Consider the following 27,986-nt stretch of genomic DNA (forward strand, 5'->3'; position numbering starts at 1 on the left):
TAAAACACACAAACTAAAAAATACATTGCATTAATGTGCTTATACAAAAATCACAGCACATATAAACTAATATAGCAGTTTCCTTATCCATGGGTTGAACTCCTGTTCATTTCCCCAGTGACACGCAAGCATGGCTGGAAAATATTAATATGTATCTTGACTTTCAGCAGAGACAAGTAACAGATTTATATAACTTATTACAGCATTTTACTAGAATTGTGCTGTTTTAATAATATTGCTGTTAATTTTACTGTGCCTCACTGCAAGTTAAATATTACCATGGGTGTATATACATGCATACAAGAAAAATACAGTATATATAGAATCTAATACTACTGTAATTTCAGATATCCGGTGGGGCTTGGGCCATATTCCCTTTGGATAAGGGGGGATAACTGGATACATTAAAGCAGATCACTATTTGGTCCCCTAGAGATAGGTAAGGGAAGTTAAAGAAGGACTAGCTAGGCACACTAAGAAAGTTCTGAAAATGATGCACATGCACATTATTTTGTTTGCAAGGTCCATTTCTTGGTTATATATGCACATGTAAGTATACGGTATGGTGGAAAATATGGTTATTTAAAAAATATTATAGCAAAAGACAAAATGCCATTAGTACTCCTCAAAATAATTACCCCTCACTCCAAAAACATTTATCCTACCATTCTTGCCACATTCTGAAGCAGTTCTGGAAGTCCTAGTTCAGTGAGTCTTTAGACGACTTGTAGTGGATTCCTCAATGTCCTGAGTTAGTCAAAACTTTTACTTTTCATGGTCATTTTGACTTTTTGGAAAAGCTAGAAAGTACACAGTGCCAGATCCAGTGAATTAGGTGGATGAGAATATACAATAATTTTTTTTATTTTATAGAAAAAGGGCTGGATATATAGCTCAATGGCATGGTGCCTATCTGGCAAGCACAAGATCCTGAGTTTGATTCCCAGTACCAAAAAAGAAAAGAAAAATTCATAACGAAATAATAGAATAGTAGTAGTTAATATACAATGTATTGTTATCCTCAAAGTAGTTACTCAAAATTCAAGATATGAGCACAAAAATTCTCCAAACAATATTAGCACAAACCTTTTTTTCAACCAAGAGAAACTAGTATAATTTTTCCCTTGCTTCCTTCCACCACCCTAGTTTCTCTGTCCTTTTGAACTACTTCTTCCTTCTCAGGATCTCTTTTACATTTTGATACTTATTTACTCTTTCAGTTTTTCACACCTGCTACACATGGCAAGTCTTGATTTATTTCACTTATGAGTATGGTCTCAAGTTGCATCCATTTACCTATAAATGTCTCAAGTTATGGCTGAGTAGTACTCTACTGTAAACAAAAACCACATTCTTTTTTATTCATTCTTTGGCTGACGGGCATTTGGGCTGTTTCCAAGATTTAACTATTACAAATTGTGCAGCTATGAATATGGGTGCACATATACTGCTGTAGCATGATGTCATTAATTCTTCAGGGAAGATGTCCAGAAAGGAAACAACTGGGTTGAATGTGACCTCTCCTCTAAGTTTTTTTGAGGAATCTCCACACTGATACCTAGTGGATGCACCAGTCTACACTCACACCAACAATATTATGAACTTCCCTTTCTATTGGGATAACACTCAGCATTCTCTGTATTTTTAATAAAACCCCACAAACATACTAAGGAAAGAAGACTTCCAGAACTGCTTCAGACAGTAGCAGAAATAATAGGATAAGTGTGTTGAATGTCAGGGAGAGAATTCAGGGGAATGAATGACAATGTGTCTATTTTATGTAAAACATTTTATATTTATACATGAAACATGTTTTGATCATCCCTTGTATTACACGTAAAACAAATTCAGATTTAACATGTAGTTTACTGCATGCCAATTGCATTTCAATGAAATTATTTTTATAAATAGGAAAAAGTTGTCATTCTTGGTATTTGTATTTGTCATCAAAATTTGAACTTCATAAACAATTTTCATTTATTTTATTAAGTATATATGGTCAGTACTAGTGAATTTTTTAAAGATTTATTTATCGATTTATTCCATACAGGGTCTCGCAAAGGTGTGCACCACCACACCTGGTTTCAGTGGCCAGTACGGGACGCAGTACCGGGGATCAAACCCAGGTCCTTATGCTTGCCAGGCAAGTGCTTAGACTGCTGAGCTATCTCCCTAGCCTAGTACTGGTAAATATTAAGTACTCAAGAAATATGTTTGATAAATGAATGGTTAAAAAAATAGACTGAATTAAACAATGCAGGTTCCATTTTATTTGAAGAACTACTCATCATATAATGAAAGTATACATGATTTACAAAAGAAATTTATGTTAAGTTTAACTGAATCAAAATGGTATCAGCTTCATTTTTCTTGTCTTCTTTTCTTTTTTTGATTGTATTTTTAGGGAAGGTTCTGCAGGGTGTTCAGGGTCTCACTACTAGATCCGACTTATAGTGATCTGCCTGTTTACAGGCTCCCAAGAGCTGGGACTACAGGCACACGCCACCACGCCGAGTCTCAACTGCTGTCTCAGCATGCCCGGGGGGGCATGGCCGGCACAGCAGGCCTGGGGATCGAATCCTGGGTCCCTTCATCTGCTTGCAGGCACTTCAGCTTCATTTTTCTACTGAAATGATTTTCCTGTTTTGTTAGCTTTAATATTGTTATTAAGGACTATACAGTTTCCTTTTACATAACAGTAACTACAAACACATAGGACTATGTGGTACATACTTTTAAAGATATAACATGGATTAATTTATTAATACAAAACCTTATAAAGTAGCTTTATCCTCTCCTAATTTTTTAGATTGAGCATTAAGAGCTTTGAGATAGTTAAGATAATAATTGTTATATTTCAAGTGTTGCATCTACATTTCAGTTGAAAGGAATTTATTTCAGTCTTTCGCAAATATTTTTAGATATTTAAATCTTATTTTTTGGCTTTGAAAGGCCGTTCCGTAAATAAAATTAATTTATAAACCATTGTTTCATCTAAGACTTTTCTGATTGCCCTCTTCATGCCAGCACAAAAGCCCACCAATTATTTCACTACTTGTTCCATCAATTGCTACAACATACTATTGGTAATAGCAAAATGAAAAGTTTTGCTATTTGACAGCAAAAACAAACCAGAAATGCTCAATACTTATTTTCTTCTATTGTCCAAATTATTCTTTCCTATAATTTGGAAGAAAGCAAGTTAACTTTTCTTCATCTTCTTTCCTCTCTTTTCTTCCAATCCCCAAAACTACAATAGTGACCAGTGTCTGAAAATGTTAAAATATTTAGATCTTGGGAATAACCCAGACCATCAGTGAGTACTAATACAAGCAGTTTACCCAAATATATTATAGGAAGATGGTGGTGATATGTTGGCAAGCTGAGTATCGAAAAGACAATAATGCAAAAATAAGAAATAAGTATCTTCATACTCTTATAGGAAGTTGAAAAATAGAGGACTATTTCAATAGTTTTTCAAGTAATTGGAAATTTTTCCAATACTACGCCACAAGTCTATAAATGACAATTTCTCAAAATTAGATGTGCTGTAGAATCTGAAAACATCAATAAGCTCCATCTTCTGTTTGTTATACAAGTACTTTATGAGTACGTCCTCTTTTATCACAAAGAATATTACTCAGATATATCAAAATACGTATTTTTATACAGATGTTATGGTATAAATCTAGAATATTCCTCAAAAATCTACTGTGTTCAGAAGTGGGGGTTTTGGCAGGTCGTGGGATCAAGGGGGTGCTATTCTTGCCAGTGGATTGATCCAGTGATGAGTTTATAGCTAAATATGCAGGTAAAAGGTCTGGTGCAATTGGAAGAGAAGTCCTGGATGTGTATTTTAGAGGGTGTATCTCTGTCTCTGACTTCTTTATTTCTGCTTCCTGGCTGCTATGAAGAGAGTAGCTTTTCCTCTAACATGTCCTTTCTCCATGATCTTTTTGCTCTGGAGCTAGCTGGACTGCATGGTTCAGGGGATTCAGTCCAGCCAAATTAAATCTCTTCTTTTAAACTGTGGGTGTCAGGTACTGTGTCTCAGCAATAGTAAAGCTGAGTAATGCATAATTCAAAAAGTCTTAAATCATTAAAATTAATCTGTGTATACTTACAAATGAAATAAAATTCATAAAATGTTTTTAAGGTTAAAAATTTTTAATTCACTAACAGTTATTTGACAGGTAACTACTGCAAACACATTTCAGGGGACAATTATCTTCACAGTTTCAGAGATTAAGAGGGTTTTATTAGTCAGTAGTATAAAAAAATCTTCCATATGTATATGCACCAAGCATCCACAATGAATACATTTATTATGTATCACAAAAATATATTAATACAAAATGAAAAAATAACTTCAAAATTCATATTCCCTATAACATCGTTGCTTGATTGGAATTCCTGTTATCCTTAGTAGTCAAGAACATAACCATTTCAAGAAATTAATAACCATGATTTTTTCAAGATTAACTGCCATTTTAAGCTGAGATATAGTATTATAAAATACATTTATATTCAGATTTTTCCATATCAGAAATAAAACCATATTAAAAGCATTAGATATGGAAATATTTCAGGAATCATGTTAATTGGTTTGGGCAATTTTTATACTGAATATCCAAATGTTCCCATACAGTTTTAAAATAGTATTATTCATAAAATATATAGTGTTATCAAAATCTTAATTCAAAGAAATTCTGTGTCAGTATACAATTATTCCATGCTAGATTTAAAATTGAACAATAAAATTAAGACCTCTATATAGAGTCCTCCTAGGGACCAGGAATATAGCTCAGTGGCACAGCATCTCCCTGGCAAGCACAAGGTCCTGAGTTTGATTCTCAGTACAAGAAAAAAATTTATTCAGAGTCCTCTTGCTAAAGATTCTAATCACTACAGAATAAATCATAACAAACAAGTGATAAATAAGAAATGTCACTCACAGCAAATAGTTTATATACTTAGAGAATGAGAATAAACTACAAAACTATTAGAATAAGAAATATAACAAAATAATCTAGATATAAATTTATACTTAAAATTCAAAAGAATTTCTACTTGTTAATAATTAAAAAAGCCATGGCATTTTGGTAGGGCAAATACTGTTGATAATCAAAATCTTTACATGTTCATATAAACTGAGTAAGACAGTAGATACATAGATCAGAAAAGTTTTCAACAATAGAATGCCAAACTAGAAGTCTAACACATTCAAAAGCAATTAAGGATTGAAAATGATGCAAATATAAAGCTTACCAAATCACAAATAATCAATCATGAAAAGACAATAATCAACTTCATCTAGAAACTTCTATGAGTTTGTCAGTTATCAACTTTGTAAAACAAACATAACAGCAGCAACAAAAACCCCAAACAAAATAAAACAACTTCTACTACTAGTACCGCCAAGGAAAATGGGTTTTGATATGCTAAACTGATATAGCTAATTTGACCAGTACTATATCTATTTAAATTAAATACTTTGTAATTCTATTTCTTGGCTTATGCTTTATAAATACATATAGACAATAAACTACATAAAAGTCCTCCCATAATTCTGTAACAAAAACAGAAATAACTGGGTAATTTTTGGTGTATCAGTGTGATGGAATACTATTCCAAACACTAAGAATAAAAGAGAGATATTGCTTTCAAGCTTGGATGGGTCCTAAAATATCAGGTAGTAAAATGTCCTCTGTTGGCTTCTCCAGAGATTCTGATTTAGTAAATGTGAAACTGTGCTCATGAATTTTAATTTTTAATACCCAGAGGGTTTTGTTTAAAGTGGTTACACTAGCTACTCTTAAAAATACTGGTCTACAATGTAAGACATTACGTGGAAAGAATACTTTCTAAAATAAGATGTGTTCAATAACTCCATTTATGTTTTTAACAACAACTATTTGTAGATGTAAATATAAATGAGGTATGCAAGAAAAATTCACAGAAAAAATCCAGTGGATATGTTAATTCGTAAAAATATTGATCTGGGGTAAGGGATAGGGAGTTTTAGTAATAGGGAACAAAAAAGAATGTATAAATTTCTTGTTTTATGCAAAGGATATACTTATTCTTTGCATAATGTTAAGGACAAAAATTGAAAAGAAGTTAAAACACTCTGTGGCTGTGATGAAATACTTGAGAAAGCCAACTTAAAGGAGGAAAGCTTTCTATAGACTTATAGTTTCAGAGGTCTCAATTCATGGTAGCTGGCTACATGCAGTGAGTCTAAAGTAAGGCAGAATACCACGGTGGAAATGTGCAGTGGACAAAAACTCAACCACGGCAGCCAAGAGGCAGAGCAGGGCAGAGCCTGTGCTAACAGGCTTCTTCCTTCTACTTTTGGTCCACCAGATCCTCAGCCTATTGGATGATGTGCCCACATTTGGGGCCAGGCTTCCCCCTCAGTTTGCCATCCCTTGAGTCAGTCTTCGGAAATTCACTCACAGACACACCCAGAAGATGCTTCACTGATCTGCTCATCTCTCAATCCATTCAAGTTGATGATCAAGATTAATCATCACAAGCACATTTTAATATCATAAATTTGTTTCTTAAGCAACAAATCAATTTGTAGAATTATCATTTGTTAACATGACAGCTGCTGTTATAAACTTAAATATATTCCTTTTTTATTTATCCATATTTGGGTGCCTTCACTACAGAACTCTACAGTATGATAACAGCACCCACACAAGGAAAATGCCTTTTCGCAATACCAGGCTCTATCCAACTTTCTAATTTAAGAGGAAAAATTCTCAGGAGCTGAAATAAGGCTTTTTTTTTTTTTTTTTTTTTTTTTTTTTAAGCTCAAAAGCAACAGCTAATTAGGGTGGACAAGTAGGTAAAGCCTAATTTTTGTTCTTAAATGCTTTTAGAAGAACAATGAGAATTTGTTCTTTTATTTTTTTTTTTTTTTGGTGGTACCAGGGATAGAACTCAGGACTTTGCGCTTGCCAGGCAAGCACTTATTCCACTGAGCTATCTCCCCAGCCCACGAGAATTTTTTATTTCAAGACCGATTCAATTTCAGACTATTCTAGGAAATATTATCTATAATAAATTTTATATCTGGAAAAGGAAAACACTGCTCAAATGTTTTAATGGCCTAGTTTTAATTGAGTAAAAGTCATACTATTACAAAATGATGTCTCTGCCTCTGATTTTTTTTTTTTTTTTAAAAATGCAGGTACTCTTTTAAACCAGTTTTCTTCAGTCAAAAACTTTTCATTATTTTTCAGCATGCCTCTCCTTTTTTACTCAAGTTTAAATATTTTATGAGTTATTACCAATCAAATTATTCTAAAAAACCTCTTAGTAATTCATCCCTGTAGGGATCCGTTGATCTTAATACAAAGGGTTCTAACTGGGGAGACAGGACGGCAGGTATGAGAAAGATAGACAAGAAGATAAAAGCTGGGCTAGGTGATCACTAGTCCACCTGATGGGCAAGACTAACTCAATGCACAACAAAATGATCCTTTATTTATACTTTTGCAAAGTTTGTAACACATGACACATGGTTGCCTAGTGACTAATAGCTGGCCTGAACCAAACAGAATGTTTTTCTCAGGACTGAGGTAGCTTATTTGCTTTAGGCACTGAGACTCAGTCCCACCTACACACATTTGATCAATTTCCTAGCTTCCTGCGGCTCCCAAAACATCCCCTCAACACCATTCCAAACTTGATCTATCCAGAAAGTCTTTCCTGCCTCTAAGGATTCTAAAAGCTGCAGTTTATACCAAGGTCAACTGAAGTCATCCAAGAGAACTCTTCCCTTTGTATTTATATATGCTATGTCTATAGCATGGTACCTTAATTAAAACTCAATGCACATGAGAGGAGCCAAATAAAAGTATTTTTCAAATGTGTAAACTTTTTTAAGCATTCTATTTGAAAATAATAACAAGATGTTGAGGTTTAAATATGAAGTGCTCTCCAAAGACTCAGGTATTGAGGTCACTACTCAGGTACTGATCCCTAAAGCAGCAGACTTTCAAGGTTTAGTCTGGGGCGGGGGTGATGGGACTGACTGTGAGGGTTCTCATGTGGTCGATGAGTTCACAGCTGAACAGGCTATGAGAAGACAGGGCTCACTGGAGGAACTACAAGTCACCAATGTTGTGCCTTTACAGGGTGTATCTTATCCCTCCCTAGTTGCCTCTCTTTCCTTTCTTTCATCCAATCTGTCCTAACATGAGCTGCTTTTTTTCCAGCACACAATGCCCACCATTATGTTATGCCTCATCACAAGCAAGGGGTTAAACGACTATTGATGGAAACCCTCAAAACTAAGCCAAAAATTTTTCTCAGTAACTTTGTTAAAGTGGTGAAAAGTTAGTATGTTATTAGTAACTGTTTTACTTGTAAAATTAAAATTAAGGTTGTTCTAAAAAATTACTGCCAATATTCTTTTACAAAGTTTCTTAAACTGTGTCTAGAAATCCTAAGATTACTGGCTAGCTGTGTTAAAATAGACAGTATCCTTCCATAGTGCTTAATAATTTAAGTATTTTGTTACTCTCTCATAGTACTTGTCATGTTCATGTACTTTCCAAGAGAGATGTAAAGCTGAATTCTTTGTGAAAAGTCTGAAAACATGACACACCGTCATCATCAAGACTACCAATAATTAAATGATAAAGCTATTGCTCAATGACTGTGGGTGTGCATGCCAGAGAATGCTCTTTTCTGTCCCACTCTGGGGTAGTAGACTACCAGCAAAGGAACAGAAAAGGAATAGATGTTGAAAATATTTTAACAGATACACTCCTCTCAAAGTTTCCTGCCAAATTTAATTGATAAGAAAATGATTTGACTTATTCAAGTAGGAAATATCCACCATTATTTGAGGAGGAAAATATTATAGACTATTCTCAAAAGTAAATCTCTAATATGAAGTTATTACCTAATACACAGTGTGAGTAGTAAAACAGAACAAAAATAACAAAATACCCTCTAGAAGTGAGAATAAAACAATTCAAATATTTAAACTTAATGACATTAAAAGTAAACAAATGACATTAAAAGTAAACATGTAAAGAATGTAAGATTAAAACTACTTAATACACTTAAAAGTACTGAATTAGTATAAACTGATTTTAAAATAAATATTAAAAGTTATCACAAATTTAATATGATGGTTAACAATCACACTCACAATTTTAAATTGGAATATAAATTATTTATTGCTAAAGACAGAAGTTGGGGGCTGGGGAGATGGCTCAGTGGAATAAGTGCTTCCCCCGCAAGCACAAGGGCCTGAATTCGATCCCTGGTTCCACCAAAAAATAAAAATAAATAAAATAAAGACAGAAGTTGTAAAATTTAGACCCGTTCTTTATTGAAAAAGAACAAAAGTAAAATACAGTACTCAAATGAGAAGCAGCTCTTTACTACATTCTATAGCACAATTTTGTTGTAAGCAAATTTTATACCCTAAAATTTCAGAGAAATACTTAAACACGTTAAAATGAATGTGCAATTATGCAACTTAGTATTTAAATGTGTAGCTAATATTTTGAAAACATTTATATAAATTATTTGTTATTATAATTTCTTGCAAGAGGAATTTTTATTGTATTTTTAGATTATTTTCATTATATAAATCAACACTTACCTGATAAAGAAGGTCTTTTTGAGGCAAAGGTGGGGATTGTTGTTCATACATAGGAGGTGGCTTATGCGTGGGAGGAAGGTCAATCCTTTGTTAAAAAGGTTGTATTTAGCCAAACAGAAAGAAAGAAAGAAAGAAAAAAAGAAAGAAAGAACAAATGAATGAACGAGAGAGAAAGAAAGAGAGAGGCAAAAAATTCAATGTTTTGGTGATTTTTTTTATACTACAAAAATTACCACTATACCTACATGTATTTTGCTTATTTTCATCTACCAAACATACAAAATAACAATAGGCATTAGTTCCAATGTTTAAGACCAATCATCTTAATTGATTCATATTTAGTTCAAGTTCACATTTAAATAAAAGTAGTTTTATTTTAAGGTTCATTCATTTTCCTCAAGATACAGTCTTCGACAATACTTTTCCAACACTTTACAGGAAAGAATAAAGACATATGCATATGACTATCTTTAAAATGTTTATAGACATAACAAAATTTGAAAACATGTATCATTTAAGTAAACTGGTCACATACTACAGACATGTAGCATTTTGTATTGATTTTTAGAAATACTTTCAAGACTAATTTTCAAAAGCCTGCCTCACTCTTACTTATCAGACAAATTAAGACTTTGAATCTATAGACCATTATAAATCTTACCACTTGAAATAGAGACCATTATATCCTAGGTGGATATATTTATTATTTTTTAAAAATGACCTGATATGTAAAAGTTCTAATATTTGAATAATATTAAATATCTTTTAATTACATCAAAAACAGATTTAATGATATAGGTCATTAAATTTTAGAAAATAATTTTTATATACAGTCTCACACTTTTGAAGACTACAGATATTTTCATTACTTGTAATTAGTAAATAAAAGTTTATCTGTATTAAAGAATAAAGGAAATAAAACTATGGACACAGAATAAAATTTACTTTGGTCTAATAATTCTTCATATGGTATTAATATCTTAAATAAAAAATATAAAGAAATTTAACAGTCACATTGCTTATTAAATAAATCATACAGATTTATTATGAAAACTTAAGATAATCTAAGAACAAAATTAGTTATTTAACTATTTACATACCAATAACTCAAAATATTAAAGAAAACCAATTTTAAAGGTATCATACTGAATGAACATGTTACACTTTAAATAATGTAAGATTTTCATCTACTGATAATCACAGAAAACACTCAAGGTGTCAACTGTCATTTACGTGAGAAATCTGAGGCTCATGAAAGTGATGTGATTTGCTCCTAGTTATGCCATTAATTTGATCATGATAGAATTTACATTTGCTCCCTGTATCTTTAAAAAGACCAATACAAAAAACAGTTGGATTAGAGAAGAACACATGTATACAAAGCAATTTTAAAATAAATCTATGCTTCAAATGGCAGATTTTTATGTTTTAAAAATGGGTTTTCTTTTTCTTTTTCATTGGTATGTTTGTAATATATAATTACTTCATTTTGGTAAACTGAATGTGTATAATGAAATACGCACATGTCTACATACCTGTATCTATGTATATCTTGATCATTTTTTACTGCCTTTTCCTTGTCTGTCTCCTCTCACAATGCCAAAAATGTCTACCTTCTGTTTCCTGTCACATCCTTCTCATTGTACTCTTTATCTAAAAACTAAATTTCTCATATGAGAGAAACTATGCTATATTTGCCTTAATGTTAAGTGATTTATTTCACTTAACATTATGGTCTCAAGATCTACCTGCTAGCCTACTGACTCAAATTTATCCTTCTTTATGGCTTAGTAACACTCCCTTGTATTTACATACTACATTCTGCTTACCCATTTACCTGCTAATGGGTATCTAGTTGTTGCTTGTATAACTGAACCACTGTGCACGGTGGTACTATAAACATGACTATATATGTATCTCTATAATACAACAAATGTATTTATCTCTTTTGGAAAGATACCTAAGAGGGATATAGCTCGTAAATGGAATTCTTCATTTTTTGAGAAATCTCTACACTGATTTTCACAGTGGATACAAAAGAAAACATTAATAAACTACTCAAAAAGAAATACTATTTATCCAAAACTTGACTTTATAAGACAATACCATGTTATCCTATTCCCATCAAAACTATGTGAGGTAAGTAGGAAAAGCATTATTAATTTCACATGAAAGCAACAAAGCTGGGCTGGGGTACAGCTCAGTAGTATTAGTGCCTGCCTAGCAAGCGTAAGGTCTCCAGTTTGATCCCTGGTACCAAAAACAAAATAAACAAACAAAAAAGCAACAAAGCTGTTGATGGAATTAAAGAGCATGGAGGCAGTGTAATTTCCATCTTATAAATCTATCTTGGGCAGGCCTGATAGCTCAGTGGACTAAAGCACCACAGCGTGCTATGCCGGCCCCACCGGTGGGGCCCGCTGAGATGGCAATTGAGACTAGGCGTGGTGGCATGCACCTGTAATCCCAGCACTTGGGAGCCTGAAAATAGGAGGATCACTAAAAGTCTGATCTACGTAATGAGACCCTATAGACTCTGTAGACTCCAGAGACCCTGTCTTAAATACAGAATGAATGAATAAATAAATAAATAAATCTATCTCAGTGATAAGGTCAAAACATTGGTTTATTTTTAAATAAGGTGCTCATTTTATAATTTACTAAAACCCCAAACCAAGCATTCACCTCAAAAAAACTTAAGAAGTTCAAATATTCAACAACTTCCGACAGTTCAATGTTCTCTATATTTCCATACATTACTAAAGATGCAACTTAATGTACTAAGATATTTTTATGTCTTGCACCAAGTTTTCATCAAAGGCCCACATTTTTGTTCAGAGGACATGTTAATATAAATATCATTATGGTTCCATTTGGAAAGATATTTAATCCACTGTGGGTCAGAAACTTGTCTATTTCCAGCAGCCCCTCCATACTGTCATTTATTAAGGTACAGTCTTAAGATGTTTCTGGTGAAACAGTGGTAGACCAACAAAGATCAAACATTAACCCTTATTTCCATTCCTTAGACACCTTAAATAGAAACAGCAGTAAAGACAGACATAAAGATGGATGCACCTTGGGTACTCATAGATGGAGACAAACAAAAAAGTTACCTACACTTTGTCAAGGTAGGATGGTCTTTTTTTCCGAGGAGTCAGCAGTGCAATCACAAAGACAGCGATGATGAAAAGGGCAAGGACAGCTCCAATTATGGCACCAGCTACAGCTATAGAAGACGTCTGCTTAAGTGGAGCATCTGTAAAGTATCAAGAGTTAGGCTATTCAAACCATTTTAAAGAGCTTTGGAAATTGCATGCTTTAATTTTTACAGGGTATAGCCTATGTGCAGTATGCTATCCAACAGCCAGTTTAGAGCACCCAAAATCTGATTCATTACCTTTAGTATAATTATGCTAACACTCTTCCTTATTCCTTGTTAGGTACCTCAGCTTTACTTTGTTCAATTTTCAACTATTATTTTTGTATTTTAGGGAAGGGTCTACAGGGTGTTCAGGGTCTCACTACTAGATGAGACTCATAGTGATCCACCTGTTTACAGCCTCCCACGAGCTAGGATTACAGGCATGTGCCAATATGCAATCTCACCTGCTGTCTCAGTGCACCCCGGGGGTGGGGCCAGCATGATAGGCCCCTAGACCCTGCTCTTGCTTGCAGGTGCTTTAATCCGCTGAGCTACTTTGAGCTATTTGGCCAGCCCTGTTCAAATTATTTTAAAATTTAAAAAAAATACTTTATTTGGTCCAGGGTCTCGCTACACAGCTCGGACTTGTAGTGATCCTCCTGTTTCACCCTCCCCAGTGCTAGGACTATAGGTGTGCACCAGCACACTTGGTTTTTGTGCTTGCTAGCCAGGTGTTTAGACTGCTGAGCTATCTCCCTAGCCCAACTTTATTCAAGTTATGAAAAGAGTATCTCCAATCAGATATCAGTGAGTTCATCTGTTCTCTATGATTAAGGGTTGTCTGGAGAAGATACATTAAAAAGATGAAAATAGTTTTAAGTTCTTACACTAAACAGTGATTTAAAAAGTTTTAAGAGTTGACCAACAATAAAAACATTAATCATTTGTTTCTATCAAAATGAAAAAGCAACTCTATTAAAAAGAAACTAAAAACCTTTAAGGGCAAAAAAAAAAAAAATTTAAACAAAAACATAAAACAACTACATCACAAATACAGTGTAAAAGGGGCATTGTTATAAGAAATGTTTAGAGCCATTTTAAAACAGGACTAAACATAGCAACCTAGTAAACTCCTTCTCATTTTATCACCACCACCTCCGAATATAATTTTTCCCAAGTCTATATCATAAATTCTGTAATAATTTAGTAAATGTATTTAGCAATTAGAATTCCACACAGCTATATCAATTAATTCTATTTCATTAATTCTCAAATAAGGGATCTATTAAAATTAGAATTAACTAAATATTTTCCAAAAAGTACCAACAGGTATGACGAAACCATCAATCCTTTTGTTACTTTAGTAATTCAGGCATATCAAACCTTCTAAATTCTGTGATAGTTCATAAGCCACAAAATCTCCTTCTAATTAATGATACTGAAGATAACACACTACAAATGAAGATACTGTCTGTGGTCCTGAAGTTATATGAGCTGCCCAAGATCATTCAACCAGCAAGCAGTGGAAAACAGAAAGTGAAGAGAAGCAAGGTTGGGGTCGAGAAGTTTCACCCTTATGTCTTTGTTGCAGGAATGCTTTTGGCTTGCAATCTGGATCCTCTATTTGGTAGTAAAAAGCTTAAGTTTTCACTTATTGATTATTCATGTATTCTTTTTCTGTGTTTTTTTTTTGTGCTTGTTCATTGTTTGGTTGCTTTATATACTTTTTTTTTTTTTGTATTTCTGAGACAGACTCACTATATCTATTCACATATTAAGTAAATGCAGGTATTAGGATCCAAGCATGACAAACATAAATGAAACTGAAAAATTATCAAGTTTGAAAAGTTTATACTACTTACCAGTTACATTATTACCATATAAACACATTTAGAAGTACTTTCCAACTCTATTTAAATGTGTATCACACGGGATTTGTAATAGCTAACAAGAATGTTTTACTTTTTTTTCTATCTTAAACATTTCTTTAGACAAAAAGAGAAAAAAATAACTGTTAATAATTTTAACTTTAGCCCTAATAATCCTAGATCATTTAGCCCCATTCTAGACTGAAAATCTTATACCAATGAGTGCAAATCATGTATTTCAGTAATCTGTCAGACAATACACAGAATCTAAAACTTGTGAGAATTACATGCAATTATTCTAAAACATTTTATTAGCTGATACAGTACAGTTCACCTACACCTGCTCATTAATACTCCTAGTCTTTCCATTTAAATATGTGCTAGATGAGGAAAAGTCCTAAAACGCAGAGCAGCTGAACTTAGCACTCACAAATGTGAAAAAGTAGATATGGGATTATTTATCTTTAATATATTTAACATTAGCATTTTCTTCACCATGCAATTTGTAGGTTTGACCAAGACGCATACATATTCATCTGGGTGTGGCAGCACATGCCTTTGATCCCAGCACTTGGGGGGCTGAGACAGGATTGGCATGAATTTGAAGCCAGCCTGGGTTACACTGTTGAGTTCATGGCCAGCCTGAACGTACTGAGAGCCTATTTGAAAAATCAAAAGAAAACGGAAGGAAGAAGGGAAAGAGGGAGAGAGAAGGAATAAAATATTGATTGATCAGCTTTTAGTAACAGGCCAAAATCTAAAGTAGGGGATTTGATGAACATCATTCACCCAGTCAGCAGCACATACAAAAATCTCAATCACCCTATTTGCTATGCTTGTTATGCTAAGTGTCTCCCTTAAATAAAATTCTATAATATACAGCAACCCTACCACTTTGTGCAAATATAGAGAATTTTGATCATGACAATGGCAAATTTAATATTGTATTTATAGTAACACTTGAAAAACTAGCTTTAAAAATATTACTTTTTCTTTTGTTCCCAAATTAAAAGTCTCAATCTACCAGTTACTGTAAATTCTTCATCAAACCTCTGCTTTCAAGAAAGCCTTAGTAATAAACTGAAATTTCAGCGTTCTTTGTAACAAAAGTTTTAAAATGTCCTGTTCTCTAGCAGGTACTATTTTGAATACCCTAAGTAAGTCTCAAGTCTAAATATATGCTATTTTAAACTTTTTCATTACAGTCTGGTTATCAAATTTCAGATCATTAATTATATGATGTTTTGTGCTAGGATTTGACTTTCTAGCTCTAGGGTACAAAATTCATATATGCATACATATGCTTACACTTTAATTTGGACATCTATTTATCTGCTTAATTTATTACCTATATTTATCCTCTTCTTAGTATGAGAAAAGGCTGGTATGTGCTGAAATGAGCAACAGGGGAACAAAATGAAATCTGACTCCCATTGCCAACTAAATCCCTTCATCATGTACAGTGATGTTAAATACACATATGGGGGGCCGGGGAGATGGCTCAGTAGAATAAGCGCTTCCCTGGCAAATGCAAGGGTCTGAGTTCAATCCCTGGTTCCACAAAAAAATTAAAAAAAAATTAAAAAATACACATATGGGGGCACATTTTATATTTACTTTCCTGCTTCATTTATTGAGAAAAGAGAAAGACAATTTATTTAAGGATATAAAATTTTAGATATTAATAATGAATACCAGTATAAAATAGAGATTAAATCTTTGCATTCAAGCCAAAGTAATGTATTTTCATTGATGTATTTTGGTGAAATTAAGAATTTAGTCCTGACACTTTTTCCCACATAAACACATACTACATAGATTCCACAGTTCAACCTAATTAAAAGAAAAAAAATTATTTAAATGCACATAAAAATTTGATATTTAAAAATGCTAATTTACTGAATTATGAAGCAATATTGCCATCACCCTAGTCTACTAAATTTAATATTTGTAAATTGAAGAAAGTCAAGAGACAAATGTACAACATTTCCCAAGAGATACGTATATGCATCTCCAAGAACAGCCACCTGTCACAGCATCTGCAATAATCAATCCATTGGATAATCATCTTCATAAAAAGAAAAGTGGCAGTCTCAAATACAACAAAAGCATTATCTTTAATGAAAAATACTATAGCTGTATCTTCTAAGAAAGATGTGTAAGTCAATTATAAACCATTTTAAAAGCTTGGTTAGAAACTTACTTTTTGAGGATATGTGCCTATGGTATCTACTGACACTAAACTGAATTCAAGTTTTATGTTTACTACCACTGATACAAATAAAAATGTGAAAGAGAATCAAACAGATGTCAGCTTACTTCAAAAAAAAAAAAATGTCCATGAAATCAAATAATGCAGGCACAGGGGCGAGAGGTTCAATTCCCAGGCATGCCCCGCTCCCGGGGCACGCTGAGACAGCAATTGAGATTGGGCATGGTGGCGTGTGCCTCTAATCCCATCTCTTGGGAGGCTGTAAACAGGTGGATCACTACAAGTCTGATAGTAGTGAGACCCTGAATACCCTGTAGACCGTTCCCTAAAGTAGAAAAAAAAAAAAAAATCAAATAATGAAAAATGTTGGCAGATCTGTGGGGGAAATGGAACCCTTCTATATTGCTGGCGTGAATATAAACTGGAATAACTACTATGGAATTCAGTATGGTAATTCCTCAAAAGCTAAAAGCAGAAATTTTATTCAACACAGGTATCCCTGATTCTGAATACCTAGGTATTCTCGCCAAAGAGCTAAAGACATAATATAGTGATAAATACACACCCATGTTTATAACATGACAACTCATATAACAACTAATCTTGGAAGTAGCCTATATGTTCATCAATAGATGTATAAATAGAATGCAGTATTTATACATAACAAAGTACTATTATGCCAAACAGAAAGACACATTTGGGTCATTTGTAGTAAAGTGGATGGATTTGGAGACCATAATGCTAAGTGAAATAAATCAGATTTTCAATTATAAATATTGCATGGTTTCTCTTATATGATAAATCCAGAGTATAAATACAAAAAATAAAAGGAAATGGAGATAGAACTTTTACAAATGGGAAGGGAATTAAGAGAAGCAGAAAGACAAGAGATGGGAATGGAATGAACAGTTACGATGTATTATGTACATATCTCAACTGTGCACAATGAATAGATGCTTCAAACATGTACAAATTAAAAGCTTAAAAAGCACATGTGCAATATGTGCACACTCATTCCACCCTTTAAACTGAAACATGAAATCAATCTTTTCTCTTCAGTCCTTTTACCAGGGATTCAAGGATGACAACATTACAAAGGTTAATGTGATGGCTTACAACCTAATCTTCCCACACTGTATTTCACTGTATATTATTATCATCATTATTATTGTGTATGTGCAGTACTGGGGTTCCAACCCAGGGCCTCACCCATGCTAGGTAAGCACTCTACCACTGACCTGATCTTCAAGTCCTCCATTGTTTCATTTCATTAATATGATACCCATGCCTTTATATTCATGTGTTTATCTCTAATGTTTAATAAAAGTGCTCTACTTGGGTCAGTTCAGTATTTCCAGCCTCTCAGTCAAGAAATTACTAAACTCTTGATATGGGCCAGGCCTACTAAGTGCTAGAAACAGGATAAACCTTGTATAATTGTGGTCCTCATAAAGGTAAAACATTCCCAAGGTGAGGTCTTAGAATTCATGACTTATGCATGATCCAATCAAGTAAAGAAATATCAATACCTATCTAATATTCAATGAAAACTAATGTATACTAGTATATGATATATGAATTGCACTAATAGCTCTACTTGTTACCTATGTCCAGTATTTACCTGCCACATTGGACACACACCACACTATATGCAAAAAATGGAGTTAGTTACTTCTAGAACAAAATCAAGTTACATCTTTACTTGGGTAATAGATCTAGCAAAATCAACATCTTATGAAATATCTGAAAGAACTAATACTTAAATGAATCTAACAACAAAACATGTAAAAGAGGAACTGGTGTGAGTGACCATGTGACAGATTACCTGTCCTATGTCCACTTACAGTGGTACTAGCTGGAAATGTATCTCTAAACATGCACACTAGTAAACATTTTTCCCAGTAAGTGTCATTCCTGCAAAGAACTGATATACAGATGATACTAATAGTTCAAGTGTAAACAGCAAAAAACAAAATGAACATCTTATACCTAACATATTTTATCAGCTACATTATGAAGTAAAACTATGCCTATCTATTGAGATGTGACAAATCAACCAAAGTTTCAAACACATCTGGAGGCCAGCTGTAACACAGATTGGGTTTGCATTCAGTCATTCACAATAAACCTCAAATTAAAGCTATGTTGGACCAAGAAAAGCCACGGTGAGACCAGCAAAACAATGAAAAGCCCGAACATCTTGTACACAAAGACAAGCTTAGAAACAGTGACTGTGACGAAGACTGCTGAAGTTGTACACACCTCTTCGAAGCAAGTTGTACTTCTAAGGTACCATCTAGCCATTACACTTAATCAACAATCAACATATACTGAACATAAAATAGGAATTTTGAGCCAAGATTTTAAAAACTGTGTGCTTTTCCAAAGTACTTTAGTAACTTAAAATGAAGTAAAATTGTGTTTTTCCCAAAATACTGAGAAAAGCACAGATATGACTGATATATCAACATTTAACTGTCAACAAGGATTCCAAAAAATGTAAAAGTACAATAAAATGTGAAGCTGTGGTAGAGGTAAGCTGATACAAAATGAACAATAATCCTTAATTCTAAAGAACACAGTCTCATAAACCTATCAAAAGCTGAGTTTTCAATACTCCTAATGTAAAAGAATAAAATATTATGCAAAGGCTACAGCATAGGAAAACTTATACAACAAAGCACAACATGGTAAATAAGAGTTAGTAAGTCTGGACACTGAATATGTTCTCTGTTAATATCTAGACATTGAGTATCAAATATCTGCTAGTACAAAAGCAGTGCCTTCTAATGTAAAAATGTACATTACTAAGTAACCTCTAAAAAAAAAAGTGAATAAGAACGTAACCAAAGCTCAAGTTTTCACTATCAATTTACAGAAAACATAAAGGGATATATTTGGGGTCAAACTGGAATAGTACAAACCAGGAAACTGTAGTAAAAAATGAAAGTCTCTTTAATAAATAATCTGCATGAGAAAAGTGGGGAAAAAGAAGATAAAGAACAAATAAACACATTTCTAGCAGTCACATTATATAGATCATATTTGAATCCTAATTATAACTATAAAATATAAAAAAGAAATTTGAACATTCACTAACTACTTAGGAATTATTCACCTCTGGTGTAATAATGATTCTATTATTAGTTTTTTAAACATGGTCCTTCTCTTTCAGAACTATATATTGATTTATTTGCAAATGAAGTAACAGAAAGAGGGATCAAGCAAAGGGCCTAAAACTAAACCTGAATATCCATGAACTGACTGTAAGTGAAGCAAGCCCATGGAGGTCTATTGCTTTTGTAAATGTTTCCATAATAAAAAAATCTTTTATAAAAAGGGAGACTATAACTTCTAGGTCTGGTTACCTCCTGGCTTTTAGTTACAACCATCCCTTTAAAACTAGGTGTTCAACTGAGTTCCTCCCATTAATTGAAATGATAAGATTTAGGTATTTCTACATAGGATTATTATATAGGTAAGGAAATGAGACTGAATTACTCTCAAGATCTGAGGATTATTTGTATTTTAAAGGTACTGTCCTCAAGCTCACTTTCAGTCACTTCATTCAAGTGCTCAGTGGAGCTATAAATAAAAGGTACATGAATACAACTTATCCTAAAATCTATTTTATCCTTCTAAAACAAAATGAACAGAAATAACTATAATTGAGGTTCAAGTAAAGAAATGTCCCCCCAGGCTTATAAATGAATCTATATCTATAAATCTTTATCTATCTATCTATCTATCTATCTATCTATCTATCTATCTATCTATTTTTGTAAAACTGGTTTCTAGTCCTTACAAAAACATACCATTATTTCTAGTACGCACCTAAAAAAAGTTGACTGGAGAATGAAGACAACAAAATATATCAACACATTAAAAAAAAAAAAAAAAACATAGAAAAGTAAACTGTGAACACTATTCTAAAGATGCTTTTGTGAATGTTTATTCATACATAAAAAGGAACAAAACAGCCAAATTCTATGCTATTTTGTTAAAAATGGCTTCTCATTCTGAAACAATTTAAAAGTTTAAAAAACATATACATTTCACAATGTCAGAAAAAGGGCAAAGGGAGGTGATTGTAAGTTAAAAATATTGTCATTTTCAATCACAATAGCTCGCAAGCAATAAACAAAATTAAATAGCAACATGAATACTCTATGAAATATTAATTTCAAACTCAAAGTCCATATAGTAGTCTGTCTACATCTATATGGGGTTGGTTCTGAGATCCCTGAAGATCTTAAGAATGTTCAAATCCTATCTAATTTAGTATCTGTATATCAACTCTGTACATCTTTCTGTATACTTTAGTTTACAGACCAAATAAAAATATAAATGTTTATAACACCAAATAAAATATAAATGCTCTGAAAATAGTAGTTGTATTACATTGTTTAGGGAGTAATGGTGAAAAAAAGGATTATACATTTTGACTACACACACACAAATTTTCAAGTATTTCTGAATATTATCCTTGAATGATATTAATGGGTGTTACCCTTACTCAGGTGATTAAATAAAATTTTACATTGGCTGTCAACCTATAGGCTCCTTCACATTTTATTTAAGTGTACCCTTAACCTATTATCAGTCTCGTTTGGAAAAACAAATAAAGCAGGTTCTGATTTCCCCAAATCATTATTTGCATTTGGGTCAATAATTAAAAGTAGACTACACACATGCAAACAAACACACATATATTGACAAATATACTGAGAACAAAGAATACCTTTCCTATAGAGTCATAGTTTTACTATAAAAATATACCTCTGCAGATTTTTTATTTTTAAAAAACTTTTATGTGATACTCTGTTGTATGGCTATTAAAACTAATGCCTAATATGTAACTTGTTTGAAAAAAAAAATTACCACTTGTAAAAACTGAAGTTACACTCTAGCCCAGTAAATCCAAAAATTTCAAGACAAGGCCTTTTAAAAGACAGCGTATTCTAATTCACAACAAAGAAAAAAATCAGATTTGCGCTCTGTACCCTTGATTATAATAATAAAAAAAAATTCAACCTACGTAGCATTTCTTCATTTCTTGTATTTTATACCGGTAATCACATTAACAATCACTCAGACACTTTGTCAGATATTTTTGCATACCTGAATGGGCTACATATCTCTCAATGTTTTCACTTAAACACAGTGGTACTCCAGTCCCTTAATATGAAATATGTAGCCATGGTTACCTTATAAACCTTTTCCGTATATGGCTATCAGAAGCAGTATTCATTATTGAAAACCTTAATGACTGGTAAAAAAAAGTGCTATCATTTAATTATGAAATGAAGTCAAATATCATGTTTAAATTAATCCTAAAGTACTGACATTTCAAAGTATTTTAATAAAAATGACAGGAAAAAATAAGTGGCGTTGAACTTCATTGTTAATGAAATATTTTAACTAGTTAGAAGGAAACCCCAAAGTGAATTCACAGTTCAAAACAGAGGAAAGAAATAAATGTAAAAATGGCCCCAAAATAAGTAAAAATATTCTTTGAACTTTTTCAAGAAGATACTAGGATTTCTCACATATGCCTAACAATTAGCTGGGCACATCACTGGTATTCAAAAATTAATTTATCAAAAATGTTTATTTAATATAACTATTCATGTTTACAAACAATTCTCTATGTACAGTATACATACATAAAGCTCTGATAAACAACAGTGCAATGCTTCCAAAAGTCTTAAGCACCAGTATAGATTCCTAAAACCTGGAAACCTTTCAGTATGCCAGATTATTTGGATTAAGGACACACGAATATAGCTGTAGGTTTCCAAGTAACCTTTTCCCACAAAAACTAAACAAAAAACAAAACTGCATAATGGCTGCAACGTCAAAGAAAGCTCATAATCAATAAACAGATATTAATATTTTGGAAGTGCTGTTCTGAAAATACAGTGCTGATTTGTTCCAGTTTATACTCAAGTTGAAATCTGTATGAAAGCCAAATGTGATTTATTCTGCTCACTGACAGCATTTCAAACCATTTCTAAAGACAAAAATCTCATCAAAAAGTCACAAATTTACATCTTTCATGGAAAGAAATTTTAGACTTATCTTTCTTGTGTCTGATATCATTACTGATATTTAAATAAAAATGAAAGTATTTCAATCACAGTGTATTATCAAGAAAGTTTTCTTGCAATTACATGGAATAAAGAGTCAGTATTCTATGTAAGTGGTTAAATATATAAGAATCCAGACATTTTTCACAAACTATCAGTAAACTTTATTCCTTAAGCTAATATTACAGGCTTATATCAAATGTTAGGGAACAGTTTCTAATTTTCACGAAATACTGCCAGCTATAGAAAACTAGCTATAATTAGAATAAAGCTTTCATCTTACTCATAATGTTACGAACATGTTAGAATTTTGCCTTCTACAATTCTTTTTTTTTTTTAGATTTGATGAAGACTAGGAGGGGGATTGGTAAAGTTAAAGTATCTACTTTGTCTTTTATTTAAAAATATAATTTAGGTGTGATTCTCCAAATAACTTTTATTTCACTGCCATAAGAAATCTTATTCTACAGTCCTTTTTGTCTAACAAATCATTAACAGAAAACATTCTTTGGGCCTTACATCAGTTGTCATTACAATTTTATAGAATTCAACTACAGATGAAAGCAATTAAACTACCTTACAAAGAAGATTCCCATTTGAAGATTTAGGTAACAGTCTTTCTAAAAAGTTGCAGGATTTTGGAAAGAATGTACTTAATTATGTTCAAAAAAACAACCTCATGATATATTTTCAGTTTTAATTGGAAAACAAATATTTTGAAACACGTACATATACATAGGAGAAAATAAAGGGCAAAGGGGTTGACTGCCAATATCCATCAGCAAGTACTTCTGGTTCTATAATTCAGATTTTTCTAGTCAAATTCCAAATTTCAAAGTTTATTTTAAATTTCTTTCCTGTACATTTACCCGTTTTAACAAGATCAACATTAAATAACTAAAAAGAGAATGTGATCTAGAAAATTTTATGCCTAGCAGAAAAATCTCATCTCTAAAACTTATATGCCAATATAATGAAAGGCTCTCTCTGAATTGCATTTAATCACATACCATATTTATATATTTAGGACATAAAGCATTAAAATAAGGCTACTGTTTAATGTGCCAAAATCCTTGTTAACAAGACAATTTAAGAACTGTCTTCCAGAGATGAAAAAAATAAGAATGTTTAGAAGGCATGTATTTTGTTGTATTTCTGTATTTTTGACAAAATATTGACCGGATAATTACGCTGTTTCACACATCATGTTCACTGAGTTTACTACTACCACAGTTTTAGTGCAACAAAATATCTTTGAAAAGCCACTCTACAGTAATTATGGCAAGGCTCATTAAAATGCAGAGGTAAAGATTCCACTTGTATAGAAACTTAGAAATTTAATAATGCTTGAAAAAAGCAAAGATGTTCTATCAGGCTGAATATTTTTACTATACTAAAATATATAAACATTTCTTGAATTAGTTTTATAGTCAATTTTGATGTCATTTAGTGGTAATAAACTTTGAGAGGTATATGCTTAACAAATATACTTAAGATTACAGTATCAGGTAAACATTTAATACACAATGCCAAGGTAGTTTCCTTTTTTAATTTTTGTACCAAAAAAGCCATACATTTAATGCTGACATTTCTTCTTACCTGTGTGCGTAAGACCAATAAAGTACTCTGCATTAAAATTTAAATCTTGAGACAGTAGTACAGCATTGAAAAAAATTGTAAAGCAGCTCAGATACATTGAACCCAGATATTACATTTTCATTTGTCAGATTGGAATATAAAAGCTCGAAAATCAACTTGAAAAAGCTTATTCTTCCTCAAGAAAAAGTATGAACAATCTGAAAATGATCAACTAGAATGAATGAAACATTGTACATAGTTAGTCACATTTAGTGGTTGCTAAACATACCACTCCCTCCTGGAAATTACGGAACCATCTACATGTGAAACTAAGTCATCTTCATTTTCATCATAATGTTCATCACTGACAAACTTCATTCCCATTTTCAGATCTTCATAATAATCCATTGGTCTTTCAAACCTGTTGAGGTTTTCTACATTGTTCCACTGAGCTTTTTCAGGCTCTTCTAAATAGTCTTTTCGTATTAGATTGTTCACTGGGTTTTTGTTTTCTTTTTTTACACTGTCTGGGTAAGAATCAAGCTCATCTTGTTGGAGAACATCTATTTGTGATTCTTTTTGCATATCTGATGGTGGAATGTAGTTCTTGGCAAAGTAGTCTCCACGAAACGTCCGTCTTCTCCTATAGCAGAATATCCCAGCCAAAACACTTACAAGTACTATGAAGAGAGCCCCACCCACTACACTAGCAATGATGGTGCCAATTGTATCATCTTTAATTGTTGCCAAAGTTGACAATGGGAAGGGCAATTTTTTAGGTTCAGTTGCTAGATCCTCGAAGTCAGCAGTTGAGGGATGCCACTGAACTGTAGGCTGAAGGGTGGTAGTAGTAGGAGGATCTAATGGAAACAGTAAAGATAGACAAGACACAGAAAGGCAAAGAATGTCAATGCAAGCAGGTTCAGCAGCAACTCGAAAAGATAGCACAATTAATGAATACATATTCACAATACCAATAGTTTTTCATTCTTAATGTACTAAGATTAGGAGGTAGTAGCATCATTATGCATTATAAAAAATAAAACTGACACTCAGTCAGTTACCAACGTAATGAAAGAATAAGATTTATGGTATAAATTCTAAATTCTTCTATTCCAAGTTTAAGTTGATATTTAACTGTAAGAAATGTTACTTTTAAAATGTACAGTATTACTTAAATGTTCTACACATAGCTGGCTTAAGAACTACCATGCAAAAAGTTAAATTCAGTCAAATAATTCAAATGCAAACTTTCTCAGCCAGTAACACAAGAAAATGAAATAAAAAATAAAACAACAAATTATGTTTTCTTAATATTCATCTTTATCTAGCAGGTAATATCTGAACTTATTTTTAAAAGAATGAAAAACTATAGAATCTTGTTAAGTGGGCACAGTATAAGCTGTTGGCTTAATTCTCTCAAAAATATTTCCTTGAATAAAGAGCTCTCAAAATTTTTAATTAAAAACATGAAGTAAAAACCATTATGTAGTATTTCAAAAAAATAAGAAGTATGTTTCAATTGTGTTAGCCAAATGGACTACTAGGCAAGTGAGACTAGCAAACACAAAGTGAAAATGTTATAAACTTTAACGTGATAGAAATCATCACATGTAATACCCCATGGGTGCCATATCTGAACATTTAGAAATTAAGCAATTTTAATTGTAGCTGAAAAAAGTAGTGTCACTGTTTTAGGACAGAATCTCAAAAACAGCTAATATTTTAGAGAGAATATTCTAATAATACTTAAATATTAGATGCAAATGAACCTGAATATTGACATTAGATTATAGCATAGTCATTATTAAAAAGCAACTAAACATATGTAGTAAAATTAAAGATTGGTTAATTATCAATTAAGTAGTATTTGCAGGTCATGTTACATAAAAGTACTAGAATTTGAAGAAAAGATGAGTTTTAAAACCTTTTTCTTCCCCAAAGATAAAAATAAATGACCCGAATGACAATCTCCTATAATTAACATTTAAATGGGTGGTACTGACCAAGGTTTAAAAAAGTGATTGTTAGAAAAATACTAAATCTACATGGGGTAAGTTATTCTAATATTATAAGCTAAAGAAAAATACTTACTGAAACAGGTTTCATCATGGAATGCCGTATATATAGAATGTGGTAAAAATTTAGCAAGTATAGTATAAAACTTAGCAAGTACAGTATAACTAATTTCCTGAGTTTATACACTAATAGGTAATCCTGTCAAGTACTCTAAGTGAGTATTAGCTATCATCATATATGTAGGTGAATCAAGGAAGAGCTCTAATTTACAAGAGTATATTCATTAGCTAAACAATCTGAAAAATCTGGAAAGTGGATTATTTCTATAAAAGTAGTAAGCTTTTAAATAATCCAACTTCACAGAATAGGAATACTGAATAAATTAAAACTTAAACCACCAGTAAAACACTTCATGTATTTCTGAAGTAGTTTTAAGTACCATTCATCTTTACAGTGATTATTAAGAAAAAAAGTATCATTAAGAAGCTGGCATCAGCACATCCAAGTAAAAGTACAAATAAACTAAATAAATTATAATTTATACATTTTAATGCATATACAATTTTTAAGGTTTAACATTATTTACACCTGAGTTTTCTCCAGGTGTTAGATATGTAACATATTTACCATGTATCATAAGAAAAAAAAGACATTTAAAAATATTCTACTTGTAAAGTAGTATTTATTTCATTCAGATTAACAAAATACAGATTTCAGAAAAAAAAATTTTAATTTTCAACTTAGTTCATTTTTTGTGCTACCTGAAGGTTGAACCCATCATTCTCACTAGTGCTAAAAAGCAATTTTCTCGGTAATGTCATTCCACAGATAGTTTTCCTTGGGGAGGGAGGCGGTTGTGCCTGGAATCAGGACCTTGTGCTTGCAGGCCACCAAGCCATATCACCAGCTCCACAGAAATTATTGTTAACACTTTATTATATTGTATTTTAAACAATAACAATATTTTTGTCTTTAAATTTAGAACAAATGTCATATAAGGAGAAAATTTTCTGTTCATTAGAAGCTAACTGTTTACTGTGATTTAAAATTCTTCCCAATATAATTCTTTACTTATTCAGTCAGAATTTTTTCAACATTCTTATTGAATGTATGATACATGAACATATAATAGCTGTATGAATGTTAGTATACTTCTAGAATTCCTCTCCAAATGAAGAAAGTATGATTCTTTTTCTAATGATTTCAGCTAAACCGCAAAACAAATAGTGCAGTAATGTCTCTATAGCTGTAAAGTATATTTTAATCTAAAGATAACTATGGTAAAAATTAAATGGATTGACTATTATTTCCTTTAAACTTTATATGCGTTGTTTGAATAAACAAAATAATTCATTTTAAACTTTAAAAATTACTAAATGTGTATTGTTAGGTTTTGAAACTGTATCAGATCCCTACCTAAATATGACTTGAAATTCAATAT

General features: G+C 32.2%; 1 protein-coding gene across 5 annotated transcripts in view; it reads right to left on the reverse strand.

Annotated features, from left to right (window-relative positions):
* Nectin3 (nectin cell adhesion molecule 3) overlaps positions 1–27,986 on the reverse strand; it is a 117,249-nt gene that overhangs the window by 36,126 nt on the left and 53,137 nt on the right. For 3 of the 5 annotated variants that reach the window (XM_023702064.1, XM_023702066.1, XM_023702071.1), the window contains exons 6-7: positions 12,755–12,893; positions 9,635–9,719 (exon numbers count right to left, since the gene is read on the reverse strand). In XM_023702064.1, the coding sequence (XP_023557832.1) occupies positions 9,635–9,719; positions 12,755–12,893 (224 nt within the window). Of the gene's footprint in view, positions 1–274; positions 801–9,634; positions 9,720–12,754; positions 12,894–24,072; positions 25,387–27,986 lie in introns of those variants that run through there. The other 2 variants (XM_023702067.1, XM_023702062.1) reach the window with 2 other exon arrangements.

The sequence above is a fragment of the Octodon degus genome, unplaced genomic scaffold (genome assembly GCF_000260255.1).
Source record: "Octodon degus isolate 3935 unplaced genomic scaffold, OctDeg1.0 scaffold00007, whole genome shotgun sequence".
Classification (NCBI taxonomy): Eukaryota; Metazoa; Chordata; class Mammalia; order Rodentia; family Octodontidae; genus Octodon; species Octodon degus.